General features: G+C 41.5%; 1 protein-coding gene across 6 annotated transcripts in view; it reads left to right on the top strand.

The window, feature by feature from the left end:
• Positions 1-15083, top strand: part of ssbp3a (single stranded DNA binding protein 3a) — a 176661-nt gene that overhangs the window by 111735 nt on the left and 49843 nt on the right. For all 6 annotated transcript variants that reach the window (XM_072274079.1, XM_072274078.1, XM_072274082.1 and 3 more), the window contains exon 5: positions 12964-13053. In XM_072274079.1, the coding sequence (XP_072130180.1) occupies positions 12964-13053 (90 nt within the window). The remainder of the gene's footprint in view (positions 1-12963; positions 13054-15083) is intronic.

Below are 15083 nucleotides of genomic sequence, written 5' to 3'. Positions count from 1 at the left end.
TTATGGCTTTAAGAAAGCCCATGGAACCATCACAGATGGGGCAGAAGCTGCTTGAAGGTACAGGCAGATGGGTCGGTCGTATGAGAGGCAGGGAGTTCCTGCCATTTTTGCTGGGCTTCTGTATGTTCCCATCAAAGACACCAGAGGTTGTCATTGTTACCCAAGTCATTCCTTCTCCATTTTAGGCCAGTCATGGGATTCCCACAAGTGAGCGAGATAGGCTTTGAGATCATCCATATTTTTTTTTCTGATCTCTTGCTGGAGCTGGTTTCGCAGAATGGCTGCCAGTAACCAAAGGTGAGCTGTGTTCATTATTTGTATCAGTGATTTGGATTTAAGTGCACAGGGCTTGATTGGTAATTTTGCGGGTGACAGAGAAATAGGTGTTACTGTTGACAGTGAGGAAGGTTTTCATAGATAAACTTGATCATTTAGAAGAGTGAGCCAAGGAGTGGTAGATAAGTGTGAGGTGAGGCATTTTGGGAACTCAAACCAGCGCAGGACTTGTCCTGTGAATGGTAGGGCACAAGGGGGTGTAAGGTAACAGGGAACCAGGAGTATAGCTGCATAGTTCTTTGAAAGTGGCATCACAGGTAGTAATGAAAAAGGAGTTGAGCCCACAGGCCTTCATCAGCCCAGGGCATTGAACATAGGAGTTGAGACTTCATGTTGCAGTTGTACATGTTGTTGTGAAGCAGCACTTGGAGTATTGTATACAGTTTTGGTCACTTTATTATAGGAAAGACATAGTTAAACTACAAAGAGTACAGAAAAGATTTATGAAGATGTTACCAGGACCAGAGGGCCTGAATTATAGGGAGTAATTGGCCAGGCTAGGAGAATGAGGAGTAGCCTAACGGATTTATAAAGTCATGAGGGGCACAGGTAAGGTGGATGGTTGCAGTCATTTTCCCCAGGGTAGGGGAATCCAAAACTAGGGGGCTTAGATATAAGGTGAGAGCTTGGTGATGAAACACCAATTCCTGCCTGAGAAGCGACTTGGATCCACTCTAATTTGCCTACCAGAGCAACAGGTCCACAGCAGATGCCACCTCATTAGCTCTTCTCTCAACCCTGGAACAGCTGGACAGCAGAGATGCATATATCACGATGTTCTTTATTGATTACAGCTCAACATTCAATACCATCATTCATTCCAGACTAATTAGTAAGTTCCAAGACCTTGGCCTCAATACTTGTGCAATTGGATCCTGGATTTCCTCTCTTGTAGACCTCAATCAGTTTGGCCAACAACATCTCCAACATTTCCTCCACAATCTCCATCAGCACAGGTGCACCACAGGCTGTGTACTTAGCCACATGCTCTACTGGTTTTACACTTAATGACTGTGTGGCTAAGCACAGCTCCAATGCCATATTCAAGTTTGCTGACAACACCGCTGTCGGAGGTGGAGAGGGTCAGCAACTTTAAATTCCTCAGTAAATTAATCACAAACAAGAGAATACCTGCAGATGCTGGAAATCAAGCAACACACAAAATGCTGGAGGAACTCAGCAGGCCAGGCAGCATCTATGGAAAAGAGCACAGTCAATGTTTTGGGCTGAGACCTTTCATCAGGACAGTGCCTCTACTTCCTTAGGAGTTTGTGGAGATTCAGGGACATCTAAAACTTCGGCAAACTTATATAGATGTGTAGTGGAGAGTAATATTGACCACATCACAATCTGGTATGGAAACACCAAAGCTTTTGAACAGAAATTCCTACAAATAGCAGGTACAGCCCAGTCCATCACGGGTAAAGCTCTCCCAACCATTGAGCACATCTACTTGAAATGCTGTCACAGGAAAGAGCATCCATCGTCAGGGTCCTGAACCAAAGGGGATAACTTCACTCAACCCCATCATCAAAATGTTTCACATCCAATAGACTTGCTTTCAAGGACTCTTCATCTCATGTTCTCTATTGCTTACTTGTTTATTATTTCTTTCTTTTTGTATTTGCACAGTTTGTTGTCTTCTGCACTCTTATTAAATGCTGAAGTTGCATGATCTTTCATTGATTAAGTTATGGTTATTCTATAGATTTAGAGTATGCCCACAAGAAAATGAATCTCGGGGTTGTATTTGGTGATTGTATATGTACTTTGATAATAAATTTATCTTGAACTTTAAGGCACATACGATAAAATCATTTAAGATGCATATTGATAAGTTCATGGAGGGGTGGGGTTTAGAGGGATATGGGTTTTGCTGGATGGGCACTGTGGCTAGCATAGAATCATTGGGCTGAAGGGCCTGTATCCGTGCTGCATTGCTCTGACTCTTAACTGAGCAGAGCTTTGTATTGTTTGCCTGCATTGGAAATTTAATGATGAGCGTATGAATAGTTTTTGATCTGTTCATTGGAACTGATTAATGGTGATACTGGGATGTTGGCCTGGGAGAGATCATTGATATTGATAGGATTTGGATTCTGCAGAGATGAGCAGCTTTAATTTACTGTATGTCAGTATTCTTGATCTATCCTAGGACCAACACATTAATCCAATCACAAAGAAGGCATGCCAGTGGCTCTACTTCATTGGGAGTTTGTCAAAATTTGATATGTCACCAAAGACAATTGCAAATGTCTATTGATATAATTGTACTGTATTTTAGTTGCATCACAGCCTGATAACGCAGGCTCTAGTACACAGATCACAAAAGGCTGCACAGGGTTGTAGACTCAGCCAGATCCATCATGGGTGTAACCCACACCCAATTTTTTTCGAGGACATCTTCAAGAAGCAGTCCCTGAAGAAGCTGGCATCCGTCAGTAAGAACCCATCTAAGACATGCCCTCTTCTAGTTACTGCCACCAGGGAGGAGGTACAGGAGCCTGAAGATCCACAGTTAATGATTCAAAAATGGCTTCTTCCACTTTGTCATGAGATTACTGGATGTAAAATTGTGAGAATGAGAGGAAATAGAAATAAACTCTATCTTCTCCTCCCCCCTCCCCCCCCCCCCACACAGAACAACTGGACGTTTTCTCCTTGAAATCTAAAATTCAATAACTCATTTTTACATGCAACTGATGAATTGTAAAGATAACACTAGTAATTTAAGCTTGACCATGTTTCAGAAATGTTATGTTGCGAAAGAAAAGGGGAATAAAATGATTGTTTATAATATGACACTTCCACAAGGGCATTTTGATATCCTTCCATTTTATGCTTGAATTCTTTAAGTTGTGTTGTGTCAGGGTGCTGTGGTAAAATGAATGAGCATGTCCTTGGAGAACAGTAAACAAAGTTCGAGCTTTTGGAGCTGACCATTAGAAAAGGGTAAGTATAACATCCAGTGTGCAAGTACTTGGTACTCAGAGTATACAAATAGATTTGAATAGCAGTGATTGCTCTTGAGGACATTCTTTGATTTGTTGTGATATGTGGCATATGCTGTGGTAAAGAGAGCATGGGCAAAAAGGTTCCACGCATTTCCTGATGAACAAGTTGTGGCATGAGAAGGTGATGTTATTGGGTTTGGCTACCTGGCATTTATTTTGTTGATGTGGCTTTTTTTTTTCATCTAATGCCTCAGGCATTCTTTGTGAAAGAGCAAAATCAAAGTAACATCATGGTAAAATCTGTATGGGTTTGCTATTTATGCACGAGGGTATTTGAGAAACTTGCTCGAGCTGCTTTCATGAAAGAACATCTAAAGCATCAACGAGGCCGCCTGGTACATCAAGTGAGTGCAGATAGAAATGCTACAGCTATGAATAGTGACATTGTTCTCTCCCACACATAGTTACATAATATTCCAGGAGAGTTAGAAAACCAGGGCTAACAAGTTGATCGAAGTCATTTACTGGAACCTCCTTCCCACCATTCCTCATTTCTTGGTATTGAATGTATTGCAAAAGTTTATTGTTTTTGTCTGGGGAAAGATGGGAGTTTTAATGTGATTATACAGACTTCCGTTCATGTTGAATTGCATACTGTTCTGGATTTGTGTATGTCTTAGTGGAGGACAGATGAAAATTAATTTGCTTGATGAAGAATTCCAAAAGGTCTACTAACGTACATTATGGATAATTCACACGCTTGAGACTTTGTCAGGCTAGCAGATTTTATGGACTATAGGATGCTATTTCTAATAGTATTTCAATACATTTTAATTTATTTTTTTAGATATTACATAATATTATAATTAAACTTAGCTGGTCCACTAGAAATTCGAGAAAGCTCAGGGCCCCAGATAGTGCAGAGTGCTGGAACTGAGGTCCCAGTGCATTAGCTTCACGGCAGACATCAACTGTAGTCCAGATGATGAAACATTGGAATTTGTGAATAATTGAATAGTGAATTATCAGCTTTATTTGGGGGTTCTGATTGGCAAAGTTTTCTTGGTCACCAGCTCTTGAAACAGTAGGTTAAATACTTACCCTGCATTGTTTGGTGTACTTGTAAGCTGAGGGTTTCAGCCTGAAACATCGACTGTACTCTTTTCCTAGATGGTGCCTGGCCTGCTGAGTTCCTCCAGCATTTTGTGTGTGTAGATGGGATTTCCAGCATCTGCAGATTTTCTCTTGTTTGTGTCTGGGTTTGATGTTTTTGGTGGCAGTACGCTATAACTGCTATTCAAACAAATGTTGAAATGAAAACAACAGGAATACTGCAGATGCTGGAAATTCATGCAACACACATCAAAGTTGCTGGTGAACGCAGCAGGCCAGGCAGCATCTCTAGGAAGAGGTACAGTCGACGTTTCAGGCCGAGACCCTTCGTCAGGACTAACTGAAGGAAGAGTTAGTAAGAGATTTGAAAGTGGGAGGGGGAGGGGGAGATCCAAAATGATAGGAGAAGACAGGAGGGGGAGGGATGGAGCCAAGAGCTGGACAGGTGATTGACAAAGGGGATATGAGAGGATTATGGGACAGAAGGTCCGGGGAGAAAGACAAGGTGGGGGGGAACCCAGAGGATGGGCAAGAGGTATAGTCAGAGGGACAAAGGGAGAAGAAGGAGAGAGAGAGAGAAAGAATGTGTGTATAAAAATAAATAACAAATGGGGTATGAGGGGGAGGTGGGGCATTAGCGGAAGTTAGAGAAGTCGATGTTCATGCCATCAGGTTGGAGGCTACCCAGATGGAATATAAGTTGTTGTTCCTCCAACCTGAGTGTGGCTTCATCTTTACAGTAGAGGGGGCAATGTTGAAATGGATACATTCGATTGGATTAAATTCAGAATATATTCACTGGGTGGAAGGAGAGATAGCAATCTGCGGAAGTACACCACAGTTTTAATGAGTCTCTCCTTGTGTTCTTGTCACATGCAGTCTGACCAGTTGAGACTTCTACCTCCAGTATCTGCTGCAATCTCTTGGAGACCAGTTAGTATTTAATGACTGAATACTGCTTTTAATTTAGATACAAGTTGTATATGGATACATGCTTTCATATTAAATAAACCTTTGATAAGATTTCAAAGAAGACAAAAGAAAAATGATGCAGTAATTTTCTGTTTAGTTTCAATATTTTCCTAATTATAATAATTATGACTATGAGCTTGTGCAAAGGTGGGTTTGGGTAGTTTGACTGCTGAAACAAGCAGCATTTCTTAGCTCTTTGTTGCCTCTAAACTGTGGAGGGCTATGTGACCCAGTAGGAGATTATTGCAGCTCTTGCAAGCCACTGGAGAGGAAGTAATGGGGGATGGGTAGCCTGGTGAAATGGAACACTCCAAAATTGCTTAGGTCTAGAGCAGGAGTTCCCCAACGTGGGGTCCATGAACCCCTCTGTTAATGGAAGCGTCTATGGTATAAAGAAGGGTGAGAACCCCTGATGTAGAGTAAAATGAGTGATTAAAGAGGCTAGAGTTAACATTTTACTCAGATAAGAATGGAAGCTCAAAGGCAGCATTTAAAATAAATCTTCACCAGCAACTGCAATAAAAACAACTAGAAATCTGAAATACTTTTTTGCTATCCTCTGCTAAAGTTTCACTGGATAACTAGGTTTATTGTCATAGTCCAAGACTTGAAGTTGTCTTTGCCAAAATGACTGGCTGTCAATCAGAATGGCAGTCAGCACACTACCATATCACCAGTTTTCCTGGGATATTACAGAAAGAAACCAGCATAGAGACTTCCTCCACGTGAGTCGACAATACTGTGCTTTGACCTTGAGATAAGGATTATTTTGGCAAGGCTGTGCTTATTCTCTGTCCTTTGTTTGCTTTGATGGGCCTTGCATTATTTTACAGCTATTACAATCTGCTCTTTGAAAGATTTCAGATATAGGTTCAGGTTGGCAATTAACAAGAACTGGTGTGAGATACCAGCAGAAACTGCTGGATATATCTTTACTGGTTATGATGGAACTGGACTTTCCACTCCATATCAGAACAACTGCATTAGTTCAGGGAACGCTTGATAATTTTCAGCAAAGCAGTCCTGGTAGAGAAGCCAAGAGTCTCTTCACTGCTGCTGATCGTGCTGGAGTTCAGAGCAAGCCAAATGCTGTGGACACTTTACTACTTCTGTTGGTTGGGAGTTGTCAAGTTGTGTGAGAGGTGCTGTTTAAGCAAAGTTATTCTTGAGGGGATTTTGAAATTCTTCTTGAGGGGTGTTGTGTTTACAGTTCTTGGGGCAAGTTAGAGACAAAGGTAATCACATTCATTTGCAACCAGTGCTTGATGGCAGCAAGGATCCAAGTAGAGCAGATCCACAACCGTGGATTTCCTCAGGTCATCAGCCCTTGGAGTTGAGTACATATTGACTTCTCTGGTCCAATCAGTGGGTGTGCCTACCTTGTCTTAGTTGATGCCTATTCCAAATAGCCAAAAATTAGCACGATGCTTTACAGTACCAGCAACTCGGGTTCGATTTCCATTGCAGGCAAAAGAAAATCTGCAGATGCTGGAAATCCAAGCAACACACTCAAAATGCTGGAGGAACTCAGCAGGCCAGGCAGCATCTATGGAAAAGAGTACAGTTGATATTTTGGGCCGAGACTCTCCATCAGGACTGGAGAAGAAAAGGTGGGGGGTCACATTTAGAAGGTGGAGGAGAGGGGAGAAATAAATACAAAGTGATAAGTGAAACCAGGAGGGGAAAGAGGTGAAGTAAAGAGCTGGGAAGTTGATTGCTATACCTGCGCTCCATCTGCCAGAACAAGCGGGATCTCCCAGTGGCCACCCATTTCAGTTCCACTTCCCATTCCCATTCCAACATGTCAGTCAATGGCCTCTACCGTCGTCATGAGGGCCACACTCAGGGCGGAGGCGCAACACCTTGTATTCTGTCCTTTTCTCTTCGTGGCCTGTATTTCTTTCACCAGCTTCCTAGCTCTTTACTTCACCCTTCACCCCTCTCTCCCCCCCTCCCCCTTCCCAGTTTCACCTATCACCTTGTGTTTCTCCATCCCCTCTCCCCACCTTCTAACTCTGACTTCTCATCTTTTCTTCTCCAGTCCTGATAAAGGGTCTCAGCCCGAAACGTCGACTGTGCTCTTTTCCATAGATGCTGCCTGGCCTGCTGAGTTCCTTCAGCATTTTGTATGTGTTGCTTGGGTTCAATTCCTGCTGCTGACTATAAGGAGTCTGTACGTTCTCCTATGTCCACGTGGGTTTCCTCTGGGTGCTCCGGTTTCCTTCCACAGTCCAAAGATGTACTGCTCAGTAGTTTAATTGGTCATTGTAAATTAACCTGTGATTAGGCGAGAATTAAATCGGGGGATCAAATGGCCAGAAGGGCCGTACCGTATCTCAATAAATATTATCTATGGCGTCAACAACAGAGGCTAGTATACAACATCTGCTGCAGATTTTTAGCTACTTTAGGAGGCCAGAAAAACATGTTTATGACAATGGCACGCAACTTAGGTCACAGGTTTGCTGCATTCTGCCAGAACAACAGAATTATCCACATTCACTCACCCCCATATCATCCACAGTCCAAAGGCCAAGCACAGAGGTTTGTAGATACCTTCAAATGGTCACTTCTGAAATCAAGGAGCGTCCACCAAGGCTGTCAACACATTTCTGCTCACATATTGAATTACATCGCATCTAGGTCTCGAGGAGAAGTCGCTGGCTGAAGCACTTCTGGGAAGAAAACTGCACACCGTGTTGGATGTAATGCTGCCACAGCATCCAACATCTTGGGCAGCAGATGGTCAGGTGCATAAAGGCGGCCACACAGACCTTGGTCAGTGGATGAAGCCACGCAAGCCTGGAGCTGCAGCATGGGTCAGACAGTGTCGCAATGGACAACACTCCTGGGTACCAGGTCAGATTGGCCAATGAACAGGGAAAGTGCTGTACGAAGTTATCATAGACAGACATCGCTGGCGTTGCCACATCAACCAGATGTGACCACTTGCTCCCAACGGTGTAACAAATTTGTCAGGCAGATGATCAGACACAGAACTGGGCCTTCAACTCCTGGTTTGGTTCAATTTACCCTGACTGAAGCAACTACCAGCATCAGCAGAGCTGCAAACAACACCATGACAAGAAAATGACAGCTTGCAACCACAAAGAAGGACTGATCTGTAGCGTGAGCCGGTCGTTCCAATTCAAAACAACCTCTGGCTCAAATTTTCAAGAGGGAAGTGTTACGGCAAGCCGGGACAACTAGCACCTATTGGTCAGCTGACAGCCAATTCCAGGCTGACTTCCACAAATTGATTGTCGTTGTTCTAATCAACATCTTGAATGTTCTTTGGGTAAACCGTTTAAATGGTCATGCTTTAGGATGTACAGTGAGTTTTTTTGAGTTTGTGATTTGTAATTGCATAGTTTTACTGAATAAGAGAGTATTTTGAATTTGCTTCAGCTTTGTCCTATCTCCTGGTTTCGGGTCTCATCTGTTGTTATAGGTGAGAGAACATAACAGGCAAACTTCAGTATTCTCTGAAGTTGTGGAGCCTGAGAGGAGACCTGATAGAAGTTTGTTAAATTGGGAGGCGGAGGCATAGACAGTAGACAGCCGGCTTCTTTCTTCAGGGTGAAAATGTCTAATGCTACAAGGAATGAATGCACTTAAGGTAAGAGAGGAAAGTTCAAAAGAGATGTGCGGGGCCAGTTATTATAATACTGGGTGCTGGAATATGCTGCCAGGGTGGTGACAGATGTTTAAGAGGCTCTGAGATGGGAATGTTTGAATGGGGGAGGGGGGGTTGTGAAGAAGATATGGACTATGTGTGCATGTAGAAGGTGTCATTAGATTAATGAGTTTGGCACTACATTATGGGCCAAAGGGCCTGTTTCTTTCAGGGATTGTTCTGTGTTCTTTCCCTTACTCTTATTATTGTCCAGCAGGTGAAGCACAACTTGACGAAGCTAGAAACTAAGGATACAGTCATACTGAATGGTGAATTGTTAAGCCGGACTTGTGGCCTCTGAACTGGAGCTTGCTAAGACAGTTCAGAGTACTGCTAAGAATCAACCATGTCACAGTCACCAACCTAATGAAGATATCACATTTCCTTGCCTGAAAGACAGATAATTTTAAACAGCAGCCCAATAGTTTCATGGTTACTTTTACTCTTGATATTTAATTAGTTGCAGGAATTTAAATTCCCAAGCTATTGCAGTGTGATTTGAACTTGTGTATCCATAGTCCAGCTTTAACTTGCTGGACTAGTGACTTAACCACAGACCTTGCATGGCCTAATCTGTGTGTGGTTTACTCTCAATGAGAGTTTGCTCTGTCATGAGCAAAGTCTTGAATAAATTAGGGAAGATGTGCGTGAAACATGGGTTCGGTAAACCAAGAAAATGCTAAATACTATATATGATATTATCTGGTTCCATGGCTACTATTACATGTTGCATATAATAAATTATTTGGAGATGATAGAGCTGGTAAGAGATTTCAATTTTTTTTTGCCTTTGATCACAGTTCAGGAATATTTTGTTATAACTGTTTTAGGCTTTAGTACAGTGTGAGCTTACCTACTTCTGAATAATTTTTATATGTATATAAAATATAGGAATTGCTTGTGGATTGCTGGAATGCAAATATTCCCATTATTTTCCACTCCCTACCCAAGAATAATCATCTTCCTACTACCCCTAACCACCTATTCTTTTTCGCTGGACTGTGTTCACTCTAGTATTGCTTCCAGTTTTTGATTTTTGTGAGGTGACTTCATCGCCTGATCTTGTTCCCAAGCTGCAGTTCGCTGAACTGTGGTAAATTTGAAGATCTGTTAGTATTTCTCTCTAGCCAAGCCAAGTGGCTTGATACCATGACTGTAGTCATTTACAAAGCTAAATCGCCAAGGCTCGATAATTTAGAGTATATTTTGGCTTCAATGTGAATACATTTGCTTCAAGATTGGCTGGAAGATTGAAAGGAGTGCATTCTATTTTTAACCCTGCACGTTTTCTTGATTGCTGTATGTCTCCCTCTCCCATTCTAGAAACTATCCAATATTTATTTTCCCTAACTCCCTGAGCTCTTGATACAACCATGTACCTCTTATTGTTTACCATTTAATTTACTATATTCCTCTCTGACCCACCAACACCACTTTCCTGGATACCAGATGTAGAGAGCAATGAATTCTGGGGTGGGAGGGAGTGTCCCTGTTATCTGTCAAGAAGGATGCTATCAAGCCAATTGAAACAACTGAAAGGCCAACTGAATTGAAGAATTCTCACAGCAAATGAGGAAAAAGAACTCAATTTTATTATATTTTAAGCATTTTGTAGAGTGTAAATTGAAGATGTCAATATGGAATTGAGGTAGCTGAAATCTAAGTATAAAATAATTTTAAAATGTTATTTTTAAATTACATGATGGAATTAAAATCCATGTGTAAATTTAGTTTTTATTAGGGTTGGGAAGTGCGGGGGGGTGGTGTGGGAGATGTTGAATTACTAATGGTGGCAGTTAAAACTTGCTTAGCCCTCTTGTAACAAAACAGGGTAGTTGGTAGATATCTGTGATCCCATTAACTAGATTTATGAAGATTTTATTGGAAATGATTGCAAAATGATGCGTACTCATGAAGGAGCTGAAAATCAGTGACCATAATTTCTGGATTTCTCCTTCCTAAACCCATTGTTGTATTTTTAATACTGTTGAACAACAGTGAATGCTGAGGGCTTCATCATTATAGTTCCAAATTTGGATCATTAACTTGTTCTATTTGGTTTAGATCCACTCACTTAGAGGGAGTAAAATACCATTCATGCTTTAAACGACACCCAAGTTATTTAAGATTTTATTTTTTTTAATAAAACCTAAAGTGGTTACAAATCAAATCCGTTATTAACTAATGCACGAGTTAATGTTATGGATGTAAGTCGCTCAGAATTCTACAGGTAATTGATCTGAACAGAGCAGAATCAGAGTATGCAATGTATTTACAGCAACCTATTTTTATAAAAGATCAGCACTACTGACCAGCTTTATGGCTTCATTTAATAAAAAATCAATTGAGGGACAAATCTGTCTCCCAATTGTAAGATAACACTGTGTGCAGGTATATTCTGTTTTTAGTTGGAGCAGTTAGCTTTCCCTTTTCAACATGAAATATTAAGGTATTGTATGTCAGTAACTCAGTTAGAAACAATTTCAAAATATTTCAATACTGCTTCCCCTCTGCCATCAGATTCCTGAATGGCCCATGAGCACTACCACATTATACACATGAGAAATTCTGGAAATCCCGAGCCACACACAAAATGCTGGAGGAACTCAGCAGGCCAGGGAGCGTCTATGGAAAAGAGTACAGTCGATGTTTTGGGCCGAGACCCTTCTTCGGGACTGGAAAGGACGGGGGTTGGGGGAGACACCAGAATAAAAAGGTGGGGAGAGGGGACGGAGAATAGCCAGAAAGTGATAGGTGGAGCCAGGGGGGTGGGCAATGTTAAGAAGTGCTGAAGGGGAAAAAAGATTCTGAGGAGAATGGACCATGGGAGAGAGAGAGAGAAAGAGGAGGGGACCCAGGGAGAAGTGATAGGCAGGTGAGAAGAGGTAAAAGGCCAGACTGGGGAATAGAGGAAGACTTTTTACTCTTATATTTTGCAATTTATACCTTTTATGCCCTTGCACTGTAGTGTTGCCATGAAACACCTAATTTCATATCATATGTCAATGATAATGATTCTGGTTATGAAACACATGATGCTGCATCTCATTTTTACTTCTGTTGGAGTGTGGCAGGGAAATCCATTCAAGAATGGCAAAACTTTCTTGCTGTCTACAAACAATACACTTCTTCCCCCCCCCCCCAACCTTGGCCTCTGTTCTTGCCAACCCAGAAAAGAATGCTGGTTTGTGTACAAGGTTGAGGGTGATGGCAAATCTCGTTTGTGCGTAAGCCATGTAATAAAGTATTGTACAAGTTTTACACTGGTCAGATATTCTGCTCAGAATCAGTGATTTGTTAGGGTGAATGAGGAAAAAGGAAGATGAAAAGTAATGACTTGAGCTTTTGCAAATATTTTTTCTCATTGTGTGTACAGAACAACATTGACTGATGGAGTTGCAATTGCACAAAACATTGAATCTCTGGACAGCTGTTTTAGTAGCTGTCAGGTTATGAGACTTAAGATGCTGAGATGTCTCTAAGCAGCCTAATTTGACAGGAATAAATCCGTCACAGTCCACGTTTGCTGGGTATGTGGTTAAAAGCAGGACCATTAGATTTGGTTAGAATTCAAGAGGGAAGAAATTGGGAAGTGTAAGTTTCAAACATGCCAAGGGTTTTGGGAAAAAGATCTCTCGTTTAACAACATCTGGGTGTGTGAGGAAAGCATCCAGTTTTTTTTATAGGTGAAAGGACTGTGACACAATGTGCAATGGATCAGTGGATGTTGAGTTTCCAGAACAATGTGAAAAGGAACTGTGGTAGTTAGGCACAGATTGCTCTTTGTAAATGAATCTCTTGCTCTGGTAGTGAGTGAACTGTTCCCACCGAGTTTAACCTTTTGCCAAAAGGGGTTCAGGGAAGTATGTCATTGTGACAGAGGTTTGAATCTGAATGTTTTATTTCTTGCAGAGTGCGGCGGCAGCTCCAAGTCCAGTGCTTGGAAACATTCCTCCCAGTGATGGGATACCAGGAGGCCCCATTCCTCCAGGCTTTTTTCAGGTAAAAAGGTTTTATGATCTTAAATGTTTTGACCAATTTATTCCTGATTTTACAAACACTGTACTCGTAAAGTTTTTTTCCTCTCTCTAGAACAGTGATAATTTGTTAATATTGGTGCTTTGACGGGTTATTTAGGTGGAGAAAGTTATAGGTGATGCAGAACACTTTACCTTCCATCAGTTGATCTGATTTCTACCAGTATGATGCCTGAGTTGACCTTCACAAGCAAGTGAACTATGCATCATTGCATTTCATTGGCCGAGAGTTGAGATTCAAATGAGTAGCTAAAAATGGCAGGCAGATCCAAAAACAGGCTTTCTTATTGGTTGAGTTGCCTCAGTATCCAAATTACAGTCTATTTGAAGGTTAAACTGTAGCTTTTTTTAAAACCATGTTATCACTGATGGTTGTGATTCCTGTTGTATTTGTGGATCTGAACTATTTGGCTTGTTGAAGGTGCAGGTGAGTTTGATGTTCAACTGAAGCGGATGGTGCTTTGATTCCTGTCAACAGATTCCACTTTGGAATCTCGTGCCAGAGAAGTTGTGGCTGAAGATGAGTGCGGGTCTGGGGATCATTTTAGTCATTGGTGTTCTCTTTATTGATTGTGAGAAACTAAGCTCTGGTACCACTTGACGATTTCAAAATGTCCCTGTGCCCTTTACAGGCAGTGAAGTACTTGCAAAGATGAATTGCCTTGACACATACAATGGTATTTATATAGCATCTTTAACAAAGAAAAATCATCAGTCAGAATCATAAGCAATAAAAAAAAAGGCGCTTCCACTCGCTGACTCTGCACCAACTGTCAAATATCCATTTGTACGAATCCCTTTTTCTCCTGGCATTCCTATCACCTACACACTGTGGCCAGTCATGAACCCAAGTCTTTGGGATGTGGGAGGAAACTAGAGTGTCCTGAGGAAAATGTGGAGACCCCATATACACATGCACGTGGTCCTTTAGCTCAGATTGGTGGAACTGAGGCAGCAGTTCCATTAGCTGCACCTCGGTGATGGCCCAAAGTATTTGAACATTTTTCTGGTGTACTATTAAACAAAAGTTGACCCAGAGCCTCATGAAATTAGGGCAGGTGGCCAGAACAGCTAGATTTGAAAGCACATCTCAAGAGTTTAGAAGGAATTGCGGAACTTGAGCCCTTGTCTGCTGAAGGTATAGACTCCAGTGATTGAGCAGTAAAAACAAAACCAGAGCAGGAGTTGCCAACCAAGGGTTGGTCCATGGACTCCTTGCTGAATGGTATTGGTCTGTGGTGCAAAAAGGCTGGGAACTCCTGAGTTGGAGGAACACAAATGATATAGAGTTGTATTGATGAGTAAGGCTGCTGAGCAATTGGAAAATCAAGGTGATAATTTCAGAATGAAGTTTGAATAGGTCAGTCAACACTGTTATAGTGATCAGAACTTGGCAAGAGTTGAGATAAAGGCTGCAAATTTTTAGGTGTCTTCCACTTTGTTGTGAACGGACTGGCTAGTAGGGTATCAATGGCCTGGATGAGGGTTGTAGTGGCTAGCCAAGTTGAGAAAAGGATGGATATCAGGAAGTAGATGATTGTAGCAATGGCATAGTCTGAAGTTCATTTTTGGATGAACCAGAATACAAAGACTGCAAACAATCTTATTCCATGTGTCAGTTGCCTGGGAAACGGATGGAGCTGGTGGTGAAGGGATGTTTCTGACTGGGGCATGAAGATAAATGACTTCAAGCTTTCCAACGTCATGGTGTCAGTCCTGAATAGAATGGTTTTAATCCACATCACAAAAGAAGATGTTATGATACTCTTGAATCCAGATCAATATTTTCTACATTTATTTTACGACTACAAATTGAGTGGTTTTTTAAAAAAAACTTTGATTGCTTTCTTCAAGAATAATTTTGTTCATTGAATGTAGAACTCATAGTTGAAAAGGCACTGGGATATAGAGTATTTTGATGGATTTAGTATATTTCCTCATCTAAACTTGGTTTGGGGTTATACAAAATTCTGTTTCCTAACATACTGTACATTG

The sequence above is a fragment of the Mobula birostris genome, chromosome 12 (assembly GCF_030028105.1).
Source record: "Mobula birostris isolate sMobBir1 chromosome 12, sMobBir1.hap1, whole genome shotgun sequence".
Taxonomy (NCBI): domain Eukaryota; kingdom Metazoa; phylum Chordata; class Chondrichthyes; order Myliobatiformes; family Myliobatidae; genus Mobula; species Mobula birostris.
Note: the sequence above shows the minus strand (reverse complement) of the source record. Positions and strands in the feature narration are given on the sequence as shown.